Source organism: Hoplias malabaricus, chromosome X1, assembly GCF_029633855.1.
Source record: "Hoplias malabaricus isolate fHopMal1 chromosome X1, fHopMal1.hap1, whole genome shotgun sequence".
Lineage (NCBI taxonomy): Eukaryota > Metazoa > Chordata > Actinopteri > Characiformes > Erythrinidae > Hoplias > Hoplias malabaricus.
The window spans coordinates 13,257,622-13,283,199 of NC_089818.1; the positions used below are offsets into that span (position 1 = coordinate 13,257,622).

Below are 25,578 nucleotides of genomic sequence, written 5' to 3' on the forward strand. Positions count from 1 at the left end.
GCACACCCGGCTGCGTCAGCGAGAGCGCGGCAATCTTACCCTGATTGGAAAAAGACCGACCGGCAAACACTGGTAAACTATATCAAATATTTATTAACGATATATTCTGTTTACAAAACTGTTTTTATAACTCTCAATATTAATGACAGTTTTCTCAATTACAAAATGACATTTATTGGTTATGGATTCTGTTTTTTGGTTCTCAGAACTTTAGAACCTATTTTGGCGCCATACTGTTCACACCTGGTGTTAAAATGTGTCATGGGGGATCAGATCATAAGAGGCCAGCAAATGTGAACACAGTAAAATACATCTCAAAGATCACACGTATCAACTTCAGAGAAGGTCTAGAACAAAACAGACCACATCACATTTGTAATGTGAATGATAATGTGTTCTCGACAGCAAAGAAAAACTTCCTGTAACAATCAAAACCATGTAATTTACAAAATATTATCACAAGTGTTTACTCAAACCATATTAAAACTGCCTAGTGTAAACGGTTGTATTATTTGGCAGTCTTTTGTGATCAGTTCATCCATAACACGTGTGAACAGGACCAGAGAGGGACCAAGATTTATACTGCCCAAATTAACTAGAGAAAATATGTATTACATTGAAATACAATTTCTTTCTCTTGAGACTGTTGAAAGAATACGATTACAAGACAATTTTACTTTTTTTAGAGAAATAGTTTTGTTTCTTTGCTAGAGAAATTTACTTTGCTTTTTGGAAGTTAGCTGGCAGTGATATAAGGCACTTTTACTGGATACATTATTTTAAAAAATGAAAAAAGTACATCTTATAATATTTCACAGTAATCTCATAATGAGAAATATTTGTTATATTGACCAGATTTGAGATGTTTTCACATTGTGCAGTGTGTTTCTGTTCTGTGTTCATTATTTCTGAGCAGTATGAATAATTCTACTGGAATATGGATCTAAGGCCCGACTGAAGAAGGTGTAAACCTGAGCCCAGGTCAGTGAAAAGATGTGAGGATGCCTGATTATACCCCTCCCTGTCAGTTTCACTGGATTCCAGCTGTACTGGTCAGACACGTTTCTCAGGTGAGCTGTAGACAAGGTGTGGCCTCCTCTAGGAGGAAAGGCCTCGAGTCTCGCACTTGTCCAGCCGGGAGGGGCAGGAGACTCAGAGAAGCATTGGAGGAATTCAGAGACGCTGGGAGGAGGAGGAAGGGGGAATGGGAAAACATTCACACACACACACACACACACACACACACACACACACACACAGCCTCAGGGATACAGAAGGTGAAGTGCATTCCTATGGGAAATACAATGCAACAAGTGTTTAACATAAAATAATATGCTAGGATCAGCCACAATATTAAAACCACAGACATGTGACCTGGATAAAACTGATGTTGGTCAGAGGAAGGACAAGAGGGGAGCGAAGACAGGGTCAGGCAGAGTCTCACAGATTGAGGAAGGAGAGAATGTGAGTCTATCTGGTCCAATATTATCAGAAGTAGTACTGCAGCACACAATGCTGTAAGAGTTAACACAGCTCTGATAGAACCTGTTCAGAACATACATTGCTGAAAAAGTTAACGCCGCTCTGATAGAACCGGGTCAGAACACACACTGCTGAAAGAGTTAAAACTGCTCTGATAGAACTAGGTCAGAACACAGACTGCTGAAATAGTTAACGCCGCTCTGATAGAACCGGGTCAGAACACACACTGCTGAAAGAGTTAACGCTACTGTGATAGAACCGGGTCAGAACACACACTGCTGAAAGAGTTAACACAGCTCTGATAGAACCTGTTCAGAACACACACTGCTGAAAGAGTTAACACTGCTCTGATAGAACTGGGTCAGAACACACACTGCTGAAAGAGTTAAAACTGCTCTGATAGAACTGGGTCAGAACACAGACTGCTGAAACAGTTAACGCCGCTCTGATAGAACTGGGTCAGAACACAGACTGATGATAGAGTTAATGCTGCTCTGATAGAACCGGGTTAGAGCACACACTGCTGAAAACGTTAACGCTGCTCTGACAGAACTGGGTCAGAACACACAGGTCAGCACAACGTTGCTAGTGTGTTACTGGTTCCTGCTATGGTTTATTTATTTATTTATTTATTTATTTATTTAATTTGAGTGGATTGCTGTGTATTTAATTTTTTTTGCTATTTCAAAATAATGAGGTATTTCTAGAAGCCTGTGTTCACCACTTAAAAAGATTTACTATCTCATCATAATTATGAATTATTATCGCATATTTAATATCCCATATCTATGCCTGGCTATCTCATAATACTCAGATATTAAATCATAACTTTAAGAAAATATTTCCATCATGAATGATTAATTGATAATTTTGAGAACTTCATGCTCTTAAATTAAACATTATTATGACATAATAAATCATAAGTATGACATTATCTCATGATTACGGGATAATAAGCTACAATTAAAGATGCTTTCTTATTATTTTGACTACATTTGACTATATTTTTCCATATTTACCATACCTGTTTTATATTATATATATATATATATATATATATATATATACCTGAAATATGTACTGATATTTAACAATGTAAGAAGTTATTACTTTATAGTGAGCCATTGGTTGGAAATTATTTAAAGTAGTTATTTTGAGATTGTATGTGATTAGGTTGCGATCCTACTGGCAGAAACAGAGTGAGAATTTAAGCTGTTGTGTTTGTATGAGAGGTGTGCTTCACACACAGACCGCTCAATTTGTGACAGCATGTCTTTATTCATACGCGCTTGGGTTCTAGGTGTGGACAGATCAGGTTTCTGTTTTAGGATGAGATTATCTCTCTTCCATTGGAAATACCCCCCCTACACACACACACACGCGTGCGCCCACACACACACACACAGCCTTTGAATAGCTTTTATCACATCTGCATACCGAAGGCCACTAAGATAGGCCCAGCTTTTCTTGTGTGCGATATATGGGTTTCTGTGGTTGTGAAACGTGTTGCTGTTTGGATTTTAAAGTAGAGAAAAGGCTCTAAAATGTGGTCTTTTTCAGCTGGCCAGTGCTCACTTGTTTTAATATACCAAAATTGTATATAATTTGGCAAAAAAAAGGAAATCAGATCTGCTGTCCACAGATAATATGAGTGTGTGTGACTGGGTGATAGGGTGATGGTGTGTGTGTGTGTGTGTGTGTGAATGACTGGATGAGTGTGTGACAAGCAGATGGATAACTGCAGCCTTCCTAAGGCTCCACACCCCTGTGAAAGTTTAATTACAAAGCATAATTTAAAAACCCACAACAACATAATGTTTGTTTACCATTATGTAGTATTTAAAGATCTGACCTGGAACACCGTTCTCATCAGGCAACAAGGACAATAGAGTGTCTCTCCATTTCCGAACTGAATGGTGACCTGTGGTCGGACTATGAGTGTAAACACAGTGTGTTTATTATCAAGACGCTCAGTGGATGCATTATATTTGCAATTGAGAATGTGCTGATGGAGCCTGGCTCCATTGAACCTGATGCTGAACTCGACACATTGCCACACAGAGGTCTTGTGAATCTCTGTCAGCTCCTGGAGGCGGTTTCCATGGCAACCGCCCAGGCTATAGCAGCCCGGAAAAGAGAGCACTCTCTCCCACTCTTGCCCATTAAAATAAAATGGAAAATTGGGGAAAATCGAGTTTAAACGTCACAAGGACGGGAACCTGGAGCAGGGGGTCTATTCATTCTCTGCTGTAATGGGCAGAAAATAAGGAACAGCTGTTTTGCGTGTGTGTGTGTCCTAAATTGGGTCACGTAGTTTGTTTGCATTATTTACCCACTCCAGTGTGGTTACAATTATCCCTCAGTGTTACCCAGTGTGTGAGTAACTAGGGACTAGGGAGATACTCCTGAATTGTGGCTCTATACTGTGAACATTATTTTTATTTTCCTATTTCAGCAGGCAGGCTTCTGATTGGTGGTTTTGCATGTGCATCATTTATTCATTAATTAATTCATTCACTCATTCATTCATCCCTCTTCTGCATGTGTGCAATAACTGGGCAGGGCAATATACACTCAGCCAGTCACTCACACACTCAAAACTGTGAAGTTTTTCATACTCACCCAGTCACTCACACACTCACACCTGTGGACAGTGACACACACTCACCCAGTCACTCACACACTCACACCTGTGGACAGTGACACACACTCACCCAGTCACTCACACACTCACACCTGTGGACAGTGACACACACTCACCCAGTCACTCACACACTCACACCTGTGGACAGTGACACACACTCACCCAGTCACTCTCACACTCATACCTGTGGACAGTGACACACATTCACCCAGTCACTCACACACTCATACCTGTGGACAGTGACACACATTCACCCAGTCACTCACACACTCATACCTGTGGACAGTGACGCACACTCACCCAGTCACTCACTCACACACACCTGTGGAGAGTTTCACACATTCACCCAGTCACTCACACACTCATACCTGTGGACAGTGACACACATTCACCCAGTCACTCACACACTCATACCTGTGGACAGTGACACACATTCACCCAGTCACTCACACACTCATACCTGTGGACAGTCACGCACACTCACCCAGTCACTCACACACTCATACCTGTGGACAGTGACGCACACTCACCCAGTCACTCACACACTCATACCTGTGGAGAGTTTCACACACTCACCCAGTCACTCACACACTCACACATGTGGAGAGTTTCACACACTCACCCAGTCACTCACACCTGTGGACAGTGACACACACTCACCCAGTCACTCACACACTCACACCTGTGGACAGTGACACTCACTCACACACTCATACCTGTGGACAGTGACACATATTCACCCAGTCACTCACACACTCATACCTGTGGACAGTGACACACATTCACCCAGTCACTCACACACTCATACCTGTGGATAGTGACGCACACTCACCCAGTCACTCACTCACACACACCTGTGGAGAGTTTCACACACTCACCCAGTCACTCACACACTCACACATGTGGAGATTTTCACACACTCACCCAGTCACTTACACTTGTGGACAGTGACACACACTCACCAAGTCACTCACACCTGTGGACAGTGACACACACTCACCCAGTCACTCACACACTCATACCTGTGGAGAGTTTCACACACTCACCCAGTCACTCACACACTCACACATGTGGAGAGTTTCACACACTCACCCAGTCACTCACACCTGTGGACAGTGACACACACTCACCAAGTCACTCACACACTCACACCTGTGGACAGTGACATACACTCACCCTGTCACTTACACACTCACACCTGTGGACAGTGACATACACTCACCAAGTCACTCACACACTCACACCTGTGGACAGTGACATACACTCACCAAGTCACTCACACACTCACACCTGTGGACAGTGACATACACTCACCCTGTCACTCACACACTCACACCTGTGGACAGTGACATACACTCACCCAGTCACTTACACACTCAAACCTGTGAAGTGTTTCACACACTCACCCAGTCACTCACACACTCGCCTTTGGACAATTTCATATACTCCCACAGTCACTCACACATTTGAAGAGTGCCACACATTCACTCACACACACTTTGGGCAATTTCACATACTCACACACTTGCTACACCACACACACACATGCTGACAGGACTAAACTCTGGATTTCCTCAGAAGGGGGAAGTCTTTAATGATGACTGTGACTGCAGATGGAGTGGATGAGGACTGGTCTTGTGTAAACTACTGAATTGTTTGCTGAGAGCAGTGACTTGATGAGAAAGACACAACACTTGTGGGGTCAGGTTTAATGGCCTTAAACTGGCCTCAAGCTTGGGCCCTATTTGCATGAATGTCTTTCAGTGATTAAAGGTCTACTGTGTGTTGTTAGCCGGACAGATGCTGCGCTAACACACAATATCCCAATGTCTTGCACTTGTAGCCTTCGGATAAAAGGCTGCTGGAGCTGTGAAATGGATCCAGAGGCGTTTTCCTCGCCTCTGAGGTAATTGAGTTCACAGCTGATGGCTGTGTGTATGTGTGTGTGTGTGTGTGTGTGTGTGTGGACTTATCGCTCACAAGGGAACAAAGGCCAGCGAGTCTGGAGCGTATTAGCTTTAAATGGATGCCACAATTATCCTCCTCAGGTACAGCGGCTAATTACTGTCAGGGGGCTGTAATCTCATCAGTTCTGGCCTCGCCAACATTTCTACACTGCTAGAAGCACCTCTTATTAAGTGAAAACATCTACTATTTATCTTTGATGCTGTTGTTGGAACAATATAAGATTTCTTTAAAAAATATTTATACAAAATTCTGCTTGTTTTAACTGATAAAAAAAATCATCTTCTTTTCCACAGGGAGTCCAATTCAGTGGCAACAGTGCAAGCAAAAATCCCAGCCAACTCTGTCTCCCGCAACTTCCCCAGCTCCTCCTGAAGGATCCCCAGGCATTTCCAGGAGATATAATCCCACCAGTGTGTCCCGGGGACTCCTTCCAGTTGGCCGTGCCTGGTGTACCTCCAGTGGGAGTCGTCTAGTAGGCATTAAATGCCAAATCACCCCAACTGGCTCCTCTCGATGTGAAGGAGCAGCGGTTCTACTCCAGGCTCCTCCTGGATCACTGAGAGTGACCCCAACATCCTGCCTTAGAAAACTAAGTTTAGCCACTACACTGTCAGAGAAAAGGTTCTGTACACGTACATAATTGTCCACTAAAGGCACAAACAGTGTAAATGTACCTTTAAAGGTGCAGCAGTTGTGTTAAAGTCTAGTTGTGTTATTTAAAGGTACATTACATTTCTCAAGCATGAGAGTGGGATATTTGTAAGTTTTAAAGCTGTATAAAATAAATATAAAAGCAAAAAGAAAATTCCTGGAGATGAATTGGGGCGTATGAAATCATGTCAATTTAAAAAAGCTACAGTTAGTATAGAATAGGGTATAATTATGTTCTCTAAATAAAAGTAATAAATATGTACCCTTGAGAGTACCACAACAGTCACTGAGAGTGACTGATAATTTTGAGAGTATAAAATTATCTCATTATAAGTTAAGAAATATTTAAGATTATTTCACATAAGACTTTATCATATCTGGCACCAGTTTTAACCAGATCATCCCACACCATCCTAACGCTCCCTTACTGTGCTGTAATTGTGTGTATTGCGCTCCTCTTTGCTTCATAAACAGTCTCCACTCTTCTGTGGAGGATTTACAGACTGTAATTTACTGTGAGGTTTTGATGTGAGTGACTACTGACCCCTAGTGTCCCCTAGTGTCATCAGGAACCTGTTTTAACACGATCACCCCACTGTGGGGTACCCACTGTATGGAGCATAAACTAATTCAGTCTCTCTTATGAGTTGCACTTAGTAGGTAGCATAAAAATAAGAAATAATCACTTTTATAAATACAGTTGCTACTAACTGGTGGGGAAATTGATTGATTTCAGCTTTAAAGGAACACAAGGTAAGATTGGGTATTTTTGTTATTTTGAGTATTATTTACTTTTACAGCACTTTCCTGAAATTAAGATGGAGTGTGGGTTTCCTACCATCCTCTAAATATTACATGGTGCAGTTTCTGCAGTGCCAGAGCCAGAATACCAACACCAGAGGCTGTATTCTCCCAATTACAGCTCAGTGGAGCTTCACACTGATTTTGAAGCTGTAATTTTAAGGTCAAAATATTACCTATTGTACCTTTAAATCATGTTTTTCTTCTCCTGTTAATTTACCATGAAGTTATTCTCCCCAACAGTGAAGATATGTCATAATCTATATGTGTCTTGTTTATATTTTATAGGGTTGTGTATGTATCAGGGCTCGTACACATTCACACACCCGTGTTTCATTCATAAACTCGTCTGGTCTTCGGAGGAAATGTGTCACAGCGCTCGTGAACTTCAGCTGTTATCCAACTCTCCCTGGTGTTAATCCCACTCACCCCCGGCTCCCTCGTTGCCATAGAGATGCCATCCCCATAGCAACCGGGCCCTTTGTCTTGGGCCCTGACGACGGACCACTCGTCTCACATTCCCTTCCTCAGCTTTGGCTTCGGCGTCCAGAGGAACTGTGCAGTGGCCTTCACCACGAGACAAGAGAAAAACATCTTTAAACAACAGTCTGGATAAAGAAACCTTATTTAAAGGTGTAGTAAATAATTTTTCACGGCGACCCCGAAATGGAAAAGTGGAAAAGATGATGATGATGTGTAAATCATTTTTACCATCCACAATGTAGCACAATACATGGATGAGAGAATCTGCCCAGTGTGGTTAATGTGAACAACATTATTCAGTTTATAATAGTGAAAAAATTAAGTACATGCTTTAATGTACATGTTTGGCCAGTGAGATTTGGTTTTAAAGGTGCAATAAATAATTTCTACTACCACAAATGTGAGGCATAAAAGTGGGGGTTTATTTTTTTACCATTATTTTTATGAAGTACAAGAGACCATTTGCCTCAGAATAAACCAGTTCTTCACAGGGCGACACACACACACACTCACAGTCACCAATCCACCTACCAACGTGTGTTTTTGGACCATGGGAGGAAACCAGATCACCCGGAAGAAACCCACACAGACACGGGGAGAACACACCAAACTCCCCAAAGACAGTGGGAGCACAAACCCACAACCCCAGGGCCATGCAGCTGTGTGACAGCGACACTACCTGCAGCGCCACAGTGCTGCCCAATTCAGAATCAGTTGATTTCACCAGGTATGTTAGACACACAAGGAATTTGTTATGGTGAGTGCTCACATGGATCACATCTAATTACAAAACAAGCCAGACTGGTAAAGAGACTACTAAGCATCAAACTAAGGGAATCAGGAATATAGAAATTCTCCCACTCTTTTGTCATTGTATGGTAACTGTTGTGTCGTATTAAAACTCACAACTGTCATTTTATTCAACAAAATAAAACCTAAAAATGAAAAATGGCGAGTGGAGAATTTATTGGTCCCTGCATTCATCAGGAAAAAGAGCTGCAAAAGCATGTGATGGATTTGTTCTATTCTTGGGGATTATATTGTATCTGAAAGTATGCGTGAGTTTTGGTTTAGACGAATTAATTTATTCTCAATTTATGTTTTCAGTAAAATGACAATTGTGATTTTAATAATACACAACAGTTACCATAGAATGACAAAAGAGCAGGAGAATTTGATTTACAATTATACATTACACACATAAACGTTTTTAAGTCTAATAAATTGGTATAATGTACCTCTAACCTGCAGTAAACCTCTGCTCAGAGCATAAACAGTGAATGGAATGACTGCTAGTCTGTGTTAAATTTTAATCAGCTGAAGGCTCAAAGCTTCATAATGAGGAACAGTGGTGCGTCTGGTTCAGTTGCATCATTTCCTGCAGCTCTCTACACTCTTGGTCCTCCTGTGAATGTTGAATGGCAGTTTGAATCTTATCTTTATAATCTACAAGGGAAATACACCAATTTTATTATTAACCTCTTGATATTTGTTACATATTTGTTTATGCCCCCTCCGCTGAAGCGTCTTGGCGTCCTGGGTGGGATCCTCTCCTCAGGTCACTGTCTATGAGGAATGTGGTATGTTCTCCCTGTGTCTGTGTGGGTTTCCTCCGGGAGCTCTGCTTTCCTCCCACAGTCCAAACACATGCTGTGGAGTAACTGTGAAACTGTCCACAGTGACTGGGTGAATGTGGTGACTGGGTGAGTGTGTGAAACTCTCCACATGTGTGTGTGTGAGTGACAAAGTGAGGGTGTGGTGCTCTGTCCAGTGTGTACTACTGCCTTGTGGGCAATTATTCAAGGAAGTCTCTGAACCCACTACAACCCTGATTAAATAGTTATGGAATATTAATGAAGTAATGTATTTCTGCATTTTTTCAAGAGTTATCAGCCGTCTCTCGTCCCTCCTCCATCAGTGAGTCTTCCTCTGATCTCACACCATGCCCCCAGCCTCAGGAGGGTGGGGACAAACTGGTGCTTCCTCTGAAACACATAAAGCCAAACCACTGCTTATTGATGAAAAGCTGCTAACGCAACACTGACCAGCTTAAAAACTGAAGGAGAACACACACTGCCCTGATCAGTCACATCAGCTGACAGATGCCCATGCTAACCAGCACCATGAGCAGAGAGATGGAGGGCCATCCTACCCACCCAAAGTGCGAGGCCTGTGGTGCTCTCCAGGATGCTGAGGTATCACCAGGGATCGAACCAGTGATTTTGTTCTGACAGTGATGAAACAAGTGACATAAAACAGCATCATCTGTGTGTTTGTTTGCTGTGTGTTGGCAAGATTTGAAAACCTTCTCAGCAGAGATGCGGAACATAATGGAGTCGTTGTGTCTTTTTTCGCAGATGAGTTGTAGAAGTAACCGGATAGTCTTCAGCACTCCTCATCAGCGGGAGGGAATGAGAACCCGTGGAACAGCGTGTAATGTGAATAATTTAACAGCAAAGGAGAGACTTGTGTGTGTGTATGTGTGTGTGTGTGCATGTGTGTGTGCTGTTGCTGTATATTGGCTGATGGAGTCAAAACACTGAGGCGCAGTAATTAATGCACTGAAGCTGTCCCTTATTCGATTATTCACTCACAGCTTTCAATTATCTCAGTTTCTTAAAGAGTGGCTTAAAATAAAATATTGTAAAATTGGGTGAGTGCGTGAATCTGTCCACAGGTGTGAGTGTGTGAGTGACTGGGTGAAAGTGTGAAACTGTCCACAGGTGTAAGTGACTGTGTGAGTGACTGGGTGAATGTGTGAAACTGTCCACAGGTGTAAGTGTCTGTGTGAGTGACTGGGTGAATGTGTGAAACTGACCACAGGTGTAAGTGACTGGGTGAGTGTGTGAAACTGTCCCCAGGTGTGAGTGACTGGGTGAATGTGTGAAACTGTCCACAGGTGTGAATGTGTGAAACTGTCCACAGGTGTGAGTGTGTGAGTGACTGGGTGAGTGTGTGAAACTGTCCCCAGGTGTGAGTGACTGGGTGAGTGTGTGAAACTTTCCCCAAGTGTGAGTGAGTGGGTGAATGGGTGAAACTGTCCCCAGGTGTGAGTGTATGAAACTGCCCACAGGTGTGAGTGAGTGTGTGAATGTATGAAACTGTCCACAGGTGTGAGTGAGTGTGTGAGTGACTGGGTGAAAGGTGTAAGTGACTGGGTGAGTGTATGAAACTGCCCACAGGTGTGAGTGACTGGGTGAGTGTATGAAATTGTCCACAGGTGTGAGTGACTGGGTGAGTGTGTAAAACTGTCCCCAGGTGTAAGTGACTGGGTGAATGTGTGAAACTGTCCACAGGTGTGAATGTGTGAGTGACTGGGTGAGTATGTGAAACTGTCCACAGGTGTGATTGACTGGGTGAGTGTGTGAAACTGTCCACAGGTGTGAGTGAATGGGTGAGTGTGTGAAATAGTCCACAGGTATAAGTGACTGTGTGAGTGACTGGGTGAATGTGTGAAACTGTCCACAGGTGTGAGTGAGTGTGTGATTGACTGGGTGAGTGTGTGAAACTGTCCACAGGTGTGTGTGTCTGACTGACTGGATGAATGTGTGAAACTATCCACAGGTGTAAGTGAGTGTGTGATTGACTGGGTGAGTGTGTGAAATTGTAAAACCAATTTATTAATCTTATAATTATAACAAATTGAAGAAATATTAGAGACAATAATTAGATTTCAGATGATGCCACTCATTCCTGGGCTCCCCCTACAGTTGCAGAGTGTAAGTTATTCATAATGTCTTTAAATTAAGAGTTAGTGTATAAGTGTAAGTGTAGCTTCCTCCCCTCTTCCAAAAGTTACATAGAGTGTTTTCTGCAGTGCTGAGCCCAGAGTAGTCACGACAGAGTCTCTATTACAGCTCAGTGGAGCATAACAATGAGTTTGAAGTTGGAATTTTAATGTAAAATTGCTACCAAGCGTTGCTTTAAATAAATAGAATCGGAACGTGTTACCTCTGATCCTTCCCCATGTGTATGACCAGGGAGAACAGAGAATGGTCCATTAGAAGGGGTTACTGAAAGTGATTAGACATCATCAATCAAGCCTGAATTAGCCCTGGGAGTTTGAATCTGACTCAGGTAACCGGAGCTGAGTGATTAAAGATGGATGAAGATGAAGGAGAAAGTGGAGCAGTGGTGAGAGTTACTGTCAAAGCCCTGGTTCGTTTCCTCTGCATCTGTGGAGTGTGTGAGTATTGTCTTAGTGTGTGTGTGTGTGTGTGTGTGTGTTTGTGTGGGTGTGTGTGTGGAGTGGCCAGGTGGAGCATCCACCTGCTGAATGAACGCTGTGAGTATTGGGGAGTACCATGGGCTTCGGGTGGGCTCGGCCCTGCTGAGCATCGTGGCGGGCTGCATCATTATCGGTGTGTCCAAAGACTGCGATGCAGATGCTGTGGGGGGCATCTTCCTCGGGGCTGGGGGTCTGGGTGAGTAGCTACAATCTCTAAATGTGTTTATAAATTTGTTTATAATTTGTTTGTTTGGTGAGAGCGCGGATGCTCTGGAGCAGCTGCACATGAGCCTTAACACGTCCTGGCCTGAGGTTGTGGACCAGTGGAACAGTTTTCTCTGTAGTGGTGATTTGGGATTCAGAGCCTTCAGCATCAGTAGCTGACTCTGTTTCTGTGGTTGATTGCCTTCAAGTTATATTCCAAAACATTTAGTGTAAAGTCAACCGAGGAGGGTAGAGACAGTGAAAGAGGAGCACACTCACAATTAATGCCCTTCATTTCAGAAGAAATTTTGTATATGAAGTTGTGCACAAATTAGAGCCATTAGTGTTCTCCTCCAAGCATGTTGAGCATTCTGTTTCTATTTCTTTTTCTATTCTTGCACTCTCCTCTCTTTCTCTCTCTCTCTCTCTCTCTCTGTTCCTGTCTTTAATTTCTCTCTGTTCTGCCTCTTTCCTGTTTTTCTCTGGGCAGGAATACACTCTGGACAGAGCACCCCTCTCACACTCACCCAGTCACTCACACACTCACACCTGTGGATAGTTTCACACACTCACCCAGTCATCTTTTCACACACAGTGACCTGAGGAGAGGATTGGCCCCTGGCAGTGACACCCCCTACAGCGCCACCCAGTGGTTAGCAGGTTAATGAACTGAATGTAATGGTGAACTCAGTGGCCTCCAGTTTAATGGGAACTGTGCAAATCTGTTTTTTTTTTAACTGAAGTATTCCTTTAATTAATCTCACTTACATGAATTTACAGCCTTTAAATCAGTCATTCATTTCCCCAGTGACGCTCTCGTTCCTCAGGCGCTTGTGTTAATTAACAACATCCTGAGCTTCATATTTACAGCTGCAAACTCTGGGCTATTAAAACTGAACCCTTATCATTTATTTATATGAATTATTGTGCTTCAGCCTGGGCCAGGATTCAGAAACATTCACCCCGTGTTGCAGCCAATACGCTGCAGTGTGTAATTCTACAGCACACAGCTGATTTGCATATCATGAATATTTAACACTGCTCCTAATTTCTCCTCTCCGTCAATGCACTCACGTTGTTTTACATTTTTTTCACCCTGTTCCCCCCAGTGTGAACACCCTAAAGGCAAACATCAGCCCAGGACCATCCTGGGAATGTTTCACTCACACCATCAAGGTTGCCAAGTCCATCGGAAATCTCTGGCTCTCCAGAAACTCCCTTCATTACACACTCTGATTTATAATAATGAAGGGAGCATTCTTCAAAGAGAGAGTGAGAGAAGAGAATGAATTGGAGACAGAAAAGAAGGGGAAGCTGAGGAAGGGTAGAGATTAAGGAAGAGAAAGAACAGAGGGAGAAACAAGGAAAAACGAGAGAGAAAGAAATCTTGGAAGATGGATAAAATGAGATGGGGAAGAGGGAAAGAGAATGAGAGTGAAAAAGGCAAAACAGAAAGAACAGAGAGAGGAACAAGGAGAAACAAAACAGAAGCAGAGTGAAACAGAAGTGAGGATAGAAATGAACTGAAAGGAGAATGGAAAGAGCAAAATAGAGAAATGAGCAAAGAGAAATAGTGACAGAGGAAGAAAGGAAGAGAAATAGAAAGCGAGGGAAAGAATTAGAGGGAGAATAGGAGAGAGAGGAAAAGACAGAAAGAAAGGGTAGGAGAGAGAGAGAAATAAAGAAAAGTGAAAGGGAGCAGAGAGCGAATGCCCTGTGCCGAGGTGTAGCGGCTGGTTTGGCAGTTGGTGTTTGTTTGGTTTGAGGCTGAAGCTGTGTGCAGCAGTAAAGTCTGATTAAACTGAGCTGAGCTAGAGGAGGGTTTAATGTGTAATTTTATGTGTGATATTGGATATTTTCATGAGCATAGTGTCTCTTTAGCACCGTCTGAGGAGAGGGATGAAACACAATAAGGCTGCAGTCAATAAGATTAGCATCTCCCTAAAGCAGGGTGGGGACACTTTCCTACTGGTTATTTTTTTGTTTGGGGAAATTAATTTATACAGATCTGGCAACCCACCGGTTAATCTGTACATAATCCTCCCACACAAACAGGCATCAGAACACAGCCTCACTCTCCCCTCAGTTCCATCACCCAGTTACTCACACACACCTGTGGTCAGTATTACACACTCACCCCATCTCTCACACACACACATTTGTGGAGAGTTTCACACACTCAATCTAACACACCTGAGGACAGTTTCACACACTCACCTAGTCACTCACACACACACACCTGTGGACAGTTTCACACACTCACACACACACACACACACACACCTTTGGACAGTTTCACACACTCACACACACACACCTTTGGACAGTTTCACACACTCACCCAGTCACTCACACACACACACACACACACACCTTTGGACAGTTTCACACACTCACACACACACCTTTGGACAGTTTCACACACTCACCCAGTCACTCACACACACACACATCTGTGGCCAGTTTCACACACTCAGCCAGTCGCACACACACACACACACACACCTGTGGTCAGCATCTCACACTCACCCAGTCACTCACACACACACACACACACATCTGTGGCCAGTTTCACACACTCACCCAGTCACTCACACACATTTGTGGAGAGTTTCACACACTCACTCTAACATACCTGAGGACAGTTTCACACACTCACCCAGTCACTCACACACACACACCTGTGGACAGTTTCACACACTCAGCCAGTCGCACACACACACACACACACACACACACACACACACACACACACACACACACACACACCTGTGGTCAGCATCTCACACTTACCCAGTCACTCACACACTCACCCAGTTTCACACACTCACCCTGTTGCTCACACACACACCTGTGGATAGTTTCATACATTCGCCCAATCACTCACACACTCACACCTGTGGACACTTTCACACACTCACTCAGTCACTCACACACACACACACCTGTGGACAGTTTCATACACTCACCCAGTCACTCATACACACCTGTGGTCAGCATCTCACACTCACCCAGTCACTCACACACATTTGGACAGTTCCACACACTCCCACTCCAGTGTGTGTCTGGTGTTTGGTGTGTTTGCAGGGTCCAACCAAAAACATATATTTTTAAAACCATGATTTAACTTTTTATTTACTTCTCTTGGCTCTGTAGGTCTCCTCATCTCCGTCTACCCCTTCATCAGAGCATGGTTCAACTTCCATCATATCCTGCCCAACATCGGTGAGATCAGCATGCCTCTCATCACAGTGACACTTTGTCTTCTTTTATATTTTTAAGCAGCATATGGTTTGCATTGGCTACAGGGTCATAATTCGGTACTAAGTCGGCTAACAGCTCCATCGGAACAGAACAAGTCTGTGTATTCACCTCAGTCATGACAGAATATTTGAAGCCACTCAGAGGGAATGTTTATTTCTCCCAGGTTACACTATAAAGACATAATGATGATTCAGAAGAGACAAAAAGACATGAGACACAGGAGATATAAAAGACAAATTGGAGCACAGCTTGTGACATTACTGAAATTTACAGCTTAGATGTGATGTGAGCGATTACTGAGCCCTCAGTCTGGAGACATATTTGAGAGACAAGAGACTTATGCCAACATTTGACTTATGAGACATCTCTGATCTGATCTCATTATTGTTTGGAGAAACTACAGATATATTAAAGAGATCTGTTTTTGTTTTGAGGCCCCACCGTGACCATGAACTGGATATTTTTGGGGCCCCCCACCCTCTTCAGAATATAATTTCAGTCAGATTGCAGAATGTGGTAATCTTGTAAACTATCTGTAAAATACATGAATAAAAGCAGTGTAACACCTAGCGAATATGCCATGGGCAAATATAAAAAAACAAGCCAGCTTTAGTGTAACTTCAGCTACAAAAATGAATAAAACCATTGCTATTTCTGTATTGAGCCAATTTAATAGGAAACATATTATGAAAAAGTCACTTATTCAGAGCATGTTCACATTAATGTTGTGGTCTGAAACCCACCGTTATACCACTGTAATAAAAATTTTCGTACTTTAAACAACTTCCCACCTTCAAGATACATTATCAGAGACATTGCTGTGATGTCACTGAACATGTGAAGCATCTTCACATGACATATAACATGTATAATATCCACTGTCTGTTTTCTCTTCAGGAAATTTCCGTGTTCACCCTCTGGCCCCGGAGCAGCCCCCAGACACAATCAGAAGAGAAGGTGGGTGGGCTTTTCCTTTTAGCTCAGCCAGGTTTAAATTTGAATCAGTGTGTTCACTCACTCTCCACTCTGTGAGACACTCCTGCCTGGTTGGTCCACCTTGTAGATGTAGATGTAAGTCAGAGACAACAGCTCATCAGTCGCTGCACAATTTGTGTTGGTGGTCCTCTAATTCTTCATCAGTTGACGCAGGACACTGTCGGCTGGATGTTTTTCAGTTGGTGGACTATTCTGAAACCTGCAGTGACACTGAGGGGTTTTAAAACTCCAGCAGCACTGCTGTGTCTGATCCACTTGTACCAGCACAACACATACTAAAGCACCCCCACCCCCACCACGTCAGTGTAACTGCAGCGCTGAGAATGATCCATCTTCCAAATTATGCTTGCTCTGTGGGGGTCCAGAACATTGAAGAACAGAGCGAAAGGGGGCACAAAGTATACAGAGGAACATATAGACTGCAGTCTGTAATTGTAGAACTACAAAGGCTGTTTAGTGGACAGTGTCACTCATAGTGCATTTCCACCAAAAGAACTCTGGTTCTTGAACCGGTTTCATTCCTGATTTATGGAATCTTGTTTTTTTCCAGTGAACCGGCCCGCATTTCTACACGTTTAAAGGGGAACCAGGAATATTTCGTAGCCGTTTCACAATACATGTTAATGTCTGTACTTGTGTTCTCATGTTCTTGGGAAATGTCTTCAGTCTCAGCCCAAGTACTGTTCCATTTAAAAGTCCACATCTAGCCACATCTAGCCAATGCTATTAATTTTTTTCGTGCCACGGAGATGGTGACTCATCAAGTACACCGGCGTTCCAATTACATAATGACCACCGCGTCCTCAGCAGTTTGTACTCACGAGTCGAACTCGCCAAGTTTGTTCTACCAAGTACGGCAGTTCAAACTTGATGTACCTTGTACTGAGAAAAAGCCCTTGTCTGTACTTGTGTTCTCGTGTTCTTGGGAAACGTCATCAGCCTCAGCCCAAGTACTGTTCCATTCAAAAGTCCACATCTAGCCAAGTACTGTTCAAATACAAGGTTGTGTTTTTGCTCTGCCCATAATATTGAGGATGCACTGGGATGTGACTTCTGTAGACTTGCGAGAGTCAGATATCCCAAAATGCATTTGTACCAACCTCAGCGCTATTCATTTTTTTAATGCTACAGGAATGGTGACTCATCAAGTACGCTGGCTTTCCAATTACATAACGACTACAGTTTCCTCGGCAGTTTGTACTCGTTATTCAAACTCACCACATTCGACTCGCCGAGTTATTGAGAAAAGGACAACTGTTAGAGTCATGACAGGTTCAGTATTTATTCTTTGTTTACCATGGAGTCAGACCAGAGTGAGATATAATACTGTGTAAATGTTGCAGAGTTCAGAGCCATTCTGCTGAGATTGTGAACAGTGGAGAAACGTAACCAAGAGCCGCGGCTCTGACCAACGTACATGGTATCGTGCGTAACAGCACCAGAAACACACAAAACCGGAAACGGAACAGTTGGGAACAAACTTTTCAAGAAAGAGCTTAGAGGCTCAAAACAAGCATTAGAAATAAATAATTCTACTCTTCTTTGGTTCCAGTTGGGAAGAACATTTCTGGTTCGCAAACCAGTTTATGTTGGTGGAAATGCGCAAGACAGTTCCAAATTTTGTTTGCAAACTGGAACCTTTTCGGTTCCTCGTTGGTGGAAAAGTGCTCCACTTTACCAACATGTGTTTGGATTGTGGGAGGAAAGCAGAGCACCTGGAGGAAACCCACGCAGACACAGGGAGAACACACCACACACCTCACAGACAGTGACCTGAGGAGAAGATCCCACCTGGGACCCAGAGTGCAGCTGTGACGCCACCTGTAGCGCCACTCTGCTGCCCAACAAATTAATTAAAATTAATTAAGTATAACAGCCTGGTTCCGTTTATGTTCAGTAAACAGATGCTGTTAAACATGTTCTGTTCCACTTTCAGTGGAAAACTGGACTCTCTTCAAAAGAAACAGACCACTTTCCATGATTAACAGTTGGGTCCAGGAGACGTGGGCTGATTTCCTGAGCAATTAATCATCTAATATTATGCCACACTGTATATTTGCACATCAGATTTGTTTCTGAATGGTTTATGAATGGCAGAGCAATTATTAATTTCAGCTTTGGGAAGTTCATGAGGTTCACTTTCTGTTCTGTTTGACACAAGAACCTGCGAAGAAACCCTTCCAAGCTACTCCCATGAGGCACCAAATGAGGCACTCCATGGATACGCAGGATTTCTTTATGATGGAAATAAATGGAATTTATCATCAGCGCTGCTGGACAATATGGGAGACAAAAAATGGTTTCAAAAACAAATGTGAGGCGTACAAACATGTTTTTGTGTAGTGTATAATTGTAATACAAAATTTGAACAGTTGCATAGTATTAAAATTTTCCATTGATGTTTTATTAAAATACGTTTCCTAAAAATGAAATATTAATGTGCTATCTTCACAATCTCTAACACTGAAATACCCATCTTTGAATCATCTAAACCAATGGTTCTCAAAATTACACTCAAAGTACCACCTATGATTTTTACAACATAAACATGTATGCCCCTGGATCTTCCTCTGTTCCGGGGCAAAAGGCAAAATTTTGCTTGAATTTTTGCATGTTTTTGTTGCTTTTTATTTACTTGAAATGTGCATGCTTAACACAACATTATCTAAAATAATTACTAAAGAGAGAATACAATCAACTAGCCCTAAACTGAATGTTTTAAACACAATTATACATTTGTGAGAACATAAAATTTATGGGCAATAAGCGTTTTGAAATAAATAAAAAGGAGAAGAGGTCAATTTAATATCAGTTATGTGCTTTATATGGCAGGTGCTCTCAGCAGCTCTGCCATTGTAGCAGTAGGTGAAGGAGGTGGTTGTGTTAAACCTTGTTTTAGGACTGTAATGATGCAAAGAATGGCCATGTTTTCCTTCTATATATGGAGCTCATAACAAATGCAGTGACCAATAAATTCTTCACTCCACATTTCCACACCACTTTCCACAAAATTCATTCATTCATTCACTTATTGTCTGAAACTGCTTATCCAATTCAGGGTCGTGGTGAGTCCAGAACCTCCCCGGAATCACTGGGCACAAGGCAGGAACACACCCTGGAGGGGGCGCCAGTCCTTCGCAGGGTTGTTGAACAAATTGACAATTGTTATTTTTAACACTACACAACAGTTTCCATAAACTTACAAAAAATGTAATGTTTGAATTTTTAATTACCCACAATGCAGTTTGTCTTGTGTACATTTTACACCGAACCCTCTGATATGTGAGGTCACTAAGGGTAATCCTACATGTAGCCTATAAGGATTCTAACACGCCTGCACACTGAAATGATGTCACACAGAAGGTAAATCTAACAATAAACTCCCACTCTTTTATAAACCCTCAGCCGCTCTTTAACTGGAGCCTACCACTGACCAAACCCCTTGACTCCACATTGGTCAGAAGTTATAATACATGTAGAATAATGTACATAGATCAACACAGGTAATTATGACCACAAGATTAGACTGTTAAGAGTGCCCCCTTATGGAAAACCTTCCGACTGCTAAATGTGAGTTGGTTACAAGCCTATACATTTATAGACTCTTCATGGTCTCACTAATGTAATTTTAATTTTGTCTGATCCCTCACTTTTTCCAGAGTGCTCAAGTTCTCCGGAGTGGAGGTTTAAGGATTTGATGCCTCTCAATTCAGTGTCTCTAAAGTGAAGTGACTGGTCAAGAGACTCTGGTAATGAGGAGGTGGTCTGGGGTGGGGGCCTAATGAAGGAGCTTTTCTGTTTAATTAAAGGCATCACTCCTCCACTGTGGAAATTACTTTGAAGTGTGGTCATCTTGGCCCTCCCTCTCTCTCTCACTCTTTCTTTCTTTCTTTCTTTCTTTCTGTCTCTCTCTTTCTCTCTCTCTCTGTTTCTCTGTATTTCTCAGGGACCCAGGGCCAGTTGACTGTGGAGCGCTGTAAGAGTCGGATGGATACGTTTGTGGAGACTGCTGCAGCTACAGCGGAGGGGTCACAGGACGACGGGTACGAGCTCTCAGAGACAGTCAGATGGATCAGTTAGACTCTGTCTATCTGTCTCTCTGTTTATCTCCCCCCCCCCCATTTCTTTCACTCTCACCTTTCACCCTATTTCTTTAACTCTCCTCTTTGTCACTCTCTTCCTTTTGTTTTTCTTTGTTCCTTTCTCTCTCTCATCACTCATTCTGTTTCTCATGTTTCTTCTCTTTCTGTTTCACTTTTTCCTTCTCTTTCTCTCTATTCTCTCTTTCTCCTATCTCTATTTCTCCCTTCTCTCACTCCACCCCCTTTTTCTTTCTCTCCCATTGCTCCACCTCTCTGCACTATTTCTCTCGCACTCTCTATTCAGTTTCTCTCTTCTTTCTCTCTCCCTTCTCTCTCTATCTCTCTCTGCCACTCCCACCCTCAGTATCCCGGGGCCTGAGTGCAATGTGATTGTGATTTCTCTGAGAGATTGATTGAGATTTCAGACTCTTATTAAACTGGTGTTTTTATTTTCCTCTGGGAGAGAATCAGCCGCAGAGCTGTTACATCATGTGTTGTAACGTCTCAGAGCCGCTCACACAGAGCAGTGGAAAATAAACAGGGATTTATATTCACTCCTTTATTTATTCTTTCATTTAAAATTGAGGGAACATGCTTCTTCAGGAAGAGAGAAATAACCTGCACCAGCAAAGTCACATCCAATGAATTCACAGGAGCAGAGAAATATCTAAACACCAATTAACAACATCAAGCTTCAAAACATCAATCACCATTTCAAAAGAAACAAATCTTAAAGGTGCAATGAGCCATTCCGTCCACTGACACCTATTCATGCAAGAAACAGCTATTACACTGACAACTAGTGGGCATTAAATTTAAAAGATGGGAACTCGTTCTATGGAGCATAAATAGGTTCATTCAGGGACCACAAACAACTTGTTCTTAATCTCATGTAATGCCTGGTACACACTACTACTGTTTTCTCCTACTGATCATCGCAAAAGCTCTTGTTGATTGTAACCAGTGATCTTCCCAGATGATCCTGTAGTGTGTAGAGTCAATAATCCAGTCTTTACTCATCAGTAACTCCCCAGTGTTGTCAGGGGCATTGTGATTGTCAAGTAAAATTTATTTGTATAACACTTTTTACAACCTGATGGTGTCACAAAGCAGCTTTAAAGAAACTGAGAATTGATACAAAATTAGAATATCCACAGGTGGGTAGCCAAAAGCGACAGTGGCAGGAAAATCTCCTTTGAAGATGGAGGAAGAACCCCACGAGGAACCTTCCTCCTCTTGTCAAACAAATGATAAACAATAGAGTTTTAATTTAAAACAGCAGGTAGAAGCAGCGGTGGCGACTGTGAAGTCAGTGGAGGTCTTTAGTAAAGGTCTGTGCTGAACCAGTCCTATCAAATATCCAGGAGCAACTGTAGAGGGCAGAGCGTGGGTTATGGTTTCACTGCCATATGTCGGTTTTGTTTACATCTCTAGTGAGTGAGAAACTCCCACATGCGCTTGGGATGTAGTTCACAGGAGACTCCCGGGACTTCTAAGTACCAGAGTTGTCTGTTGGCCGGGAGCGATCTGAAAGTGGGTGATGTTTATTCAGGCCTCCATTGGAGTGTTTAACACAATTGCAGGAGAACTCTGACTGTCCAGCCCTGTCATGCCACTCAACAAATGCCTGGGCTGGTCAGCACCGTGCTTTAGTAATGGTTGGAGACGGGTGGACACAGGGCTGCCGGGACCACTAGGGCAAGCAGGCCTTTGAGCCAGCACTTTGAAAAGAACTGGGGTGACGCCGCAACATTGGTTCTGTTCAAGTGGGTCATTAGGAATAGAAAAAACTCTGCTCCAGAGCTGGTTTTAGCACTGACCTATAGGTGTAAAGATTTCAGTTTGGGGGCGAGCAATTCTAAAACTGCACAGCTGTAGCTTCAGTGAGAGGACTGCAGTTTCACACGCTAATCTCCATTCTGGTAAATGTGAAACACTAACTAATGTTTAATAATAATCATACACATGATTTTTACTGGCACCCACAACATTCCTGTAATCTTTGGCCATTTAAATCCTAACCCAATCCAATGAGGTTGCTGTGGCTGTTAATGATCCAATCAGCAACAAGCTACACCTAACACTGGCTTACTCACTGGGCTGAGCCCTTGTGTACCCAACTCAGCCACTGCATTGCTAGCTCTTCAGAGGGATCAGTAGAAGTAGGCACCTCCTTCTACAACTCCATCAGTGTTTCGCTGAAATAAGCCCACGACACCTCCGGGAACACTCGGGCATCACAGACCCACCCAACTCCAAGCTAGCTTTGCGGCCTTATCATCCTTCAACGACCTCCCTAGTGACAAAGGCTGTACCTAGCCCCACTGGCACCGTTAAAGCTTGCTCAGTGCCAACAGTTCCATCTGAACTTTATGCTCTATCTTATAATTAGTTAAACAAATGTATGTTAGAAGACACTATATTTGCCAAATGTTTGGTCTGGAGCATTTCTCACTGGTGCTATGTGAATGCTTGGTTTTTAATATAATTTTAAGGTAAATATAATTACTTTTTCAAACTTTCTCCTGAATTCAGTTACTGAGTAAACAGATAAGTTGTTCAGAATGGTTTGGTGTAAAATGGTTAATTGTGGAGAACATTGAACATTGGTGGTTATCACCACTGGAACCAGTGATCGTCATGTCTTTGACATGAATACAGCCATTTTATATACTGTCCAGTCCCACTAGTGTTTTTGAAGTTTTTCCTGTGTTTTAGGTTTGGAGAACTAGGAATTGCATTTCAAAATGAATCCATTTATAAATGCATCAAAATAATGTTTAAAATCACTGGTACCACAGGGACATTATTACAGATTTCAGTAGCATGGGCGGACATCCCACCCACCCTCTCTAGGACCCCCAGCCTCGAACGGTTGAGGCATAACCAGGGATTCACTGCGGATTGACCTGGGATTGGCCTGGTGATCTCCGGATGGTAGCAACTGCTGACCACCCAGATTCCAACATAGATACGGTCTCTACTCTTCTGGAAAGGCTTTACACTAGATGCAGCATCATTGCTCTGAGGGTTTAAGTAACAAGGGTTCAGTAACAAGAGCATATGTGTTATTGGGTGAATTTTCTGGGTTCTAGCTCATCTCAGTGGTTTTGGAGATCTATCACTTCAGACAACACAGCTCCACAGACCAGTACTTGTGCGCTTTACACTGCTCTGGCCCACGCCTGGTGTTGAGTACAGTGAATGAAGGATCATGTGCAGCTGCTCCAATGCATTTTCATGGATTTCTGTAGAGATTATTAACTCTACAAGTACACAGTGGCTGCAGTATGAAGAAGCTGAATTCAGTCATTATAAGAAGTGTCCAGCATTTGGACACAGAAAAGGCTCATTCTGATTGGCCGAGAGCTCAGTGAGTGCGTGATGCAGCTGCGGCTGCTGGACTCTGTTCAGTGAAGATGCTGAGGATGCGGTTGCCATGGAGATGCTCACTGCTTTCATTCATAGTGTCATTTATGATGCATGAAGAGCAGACTGAGACACTTCTGTTCTATACACACACACACACACACACATGCATGTGCATCCTTCAACACACACATGCATATTCTTTCTCCCTTTCTTTTTTTCTCCTTTACCTTTGTCTCTCTTCTCTCTTCCTTTTTGTTTGTTTCTTTTTTTCCTCTCCCACTCTTTCTTTATTATTTTCCCCATTTCTATGTATCTCTCTTTTCCATTTCTTTCCTATTCTCTCATTCCCTCTTTTCCTTTTTCTTTCCCTCTCCCCTTTTTTGCTTTCTTTCTTGTCTCTTATTTCTCTGTATCCAGTCTGTTTCTCTTTTATCTCCATTGCATTATATTCTTTCTTCTCTCTCTCTCTGTCTCTCTCTCTCTCTCTCTCTCTCTCTAATACAGTTTAAAGCACATTTGTAAACTGTATTCAGTATATAATACTGTGTTTATCTTGTTTGTTTTTAGACCTTCTTCTGATGTCCCTGATATTTTGGGTCGACGCAAACCCAAACCCTCAGAACCGGATCTTCCCTGAGTCCTGAACCTGAGCTCAGTCAGTTTGGAGACGCATGGATCCTGGAGACGAGACTCTGGAGATTTTATATATTTTACATCCTCTACAGAGAACACAATTCGGCATGGTTTAAAACAACTGTTTGTGCTGAATTGAACACACTGAAAACAAACGTGGCCTGAGCTAAACCAGGCAGGTTTTAGATATTTACTCCACAAACTCCGCATATGAATAGACACTGGAACTAAAAGCCATGGCCTCTTCTCTGTAGAGGGTGTGTTTCATTCTTTTCACTCAGAAAATCAACAGAAACATGTCCTTGTACCAGAGGTGCACAAACATCTGCGCAATAACACGTCTACATGGACCACACTATCCACTCTGTCAAACATTAGTGACTCGATTGCATTTGAGGATGTTTGAGCACATTTAAGGAGCGGCATACTCACAAACACAGTACCTGAATATGAATCAGGTGTGTGTGTTTGTGTGTACTGAATTATTCAGCATTGTGTTTGTTTACTGAGAGTTTTCAGCCTCTGTGTTTTGAGGCTTGAATTTTATGAGCATCCTCCTAAAGCTGCAGCAGAACTAACTATAAAAATCATGGTTTAATTTAACCTTTCAATTCTGATACTCTCACTCACCAATTTCTTTCTCCATGAATAAAAAACAAATAAACACATACTGAAACCTACTGAGAATGTGTCCAATTGTGTTTTTTTTTCTTTGAGAGAGGGGAGAGAAAATGAAGTTCTGTTATTGCTTCAGATCAGTACATCCACAG

The 25,578-nt window shown here is 42.6% G+C and overlaps 1 protein-coding gene across 3 annotated transcripts; it reads left to right on the forward strand.

Annotated features, from left to right (window-relative positions):
• LOC136675960 (kinocilin-like) lies at positions 1 to 25,373 on the forward strand. Of its 3 annotated transcripts, XR_010796233.1 has the most exons (6): positions 1 to 72; positions 917 to 981; positions 6,388 to 6,715; positions 7,835 to 8,179; positions 15,618 to 15,686; positions 16,623 to 16,676. XR_010796233.1 is itself a non-coding variant. In XM_066652788.1 (5 exons), the coding sequence occupies exons 1-5, from the start codon at positions 12,306 to 12,308 to the stop codon at positions 24,810 to 24,812; spliced, it is 444 nt and encodes a 147-aa protein (XP_066508885.1). In that variant the 3' UTR covers positions 24,813 to 25,373. The 3 variants fall into 3 exon arrangements, 1 of the variants encoding a protein (XP_066508885.1); XM_066652788.1 differs by lacking the exons at positions 1 to 72; positions 917 to 981; positions 6,388 to 6,715; positions 7,835 to 8,179 and adding exons at positions 12,306 to 12,453; positions 20,668 to 20,764; positions 24,743 to 25,373 and having other exon boundaries at positions 16,623 to 16,682; XR_010796234.1 differs by lacking the exons at positions 1 to 72; positions 15,618 to 15,686; positions 16,623 to 16,676 and having other exon boundaries at positions 949 to 1,070; positions 7,835 to 8,848.
• The last annotated feature ends 205 nt before the right edge of the window (positions 25,374 to 25,578 follow it).

Bases quoted from the DNA above. Each gene is read 5' to 3' on its own strand.
- LOC136675960 (XM_066652788.1), top strand. From the start codon at position 12,306: ATGAACGCTGTGAGTATTGGGGAGTACCATGGGCTTCGGGTGGGCTCG. The intron at 16,683-20,667 runs GTGGGTGGGCTT...TGTATTTCTCAG, and splicing joins AGACACAATCAGAAGAGAAG to GGACCCAGGGCCAGTTGACT. The intron at 20,765-24,742 runs GTACGAGCTCTC...GTTTGTTTTTAG, and splicing joins GAGGGGTCACAGGACGACGG to ACCTTCTTCTGATGTCCCTG.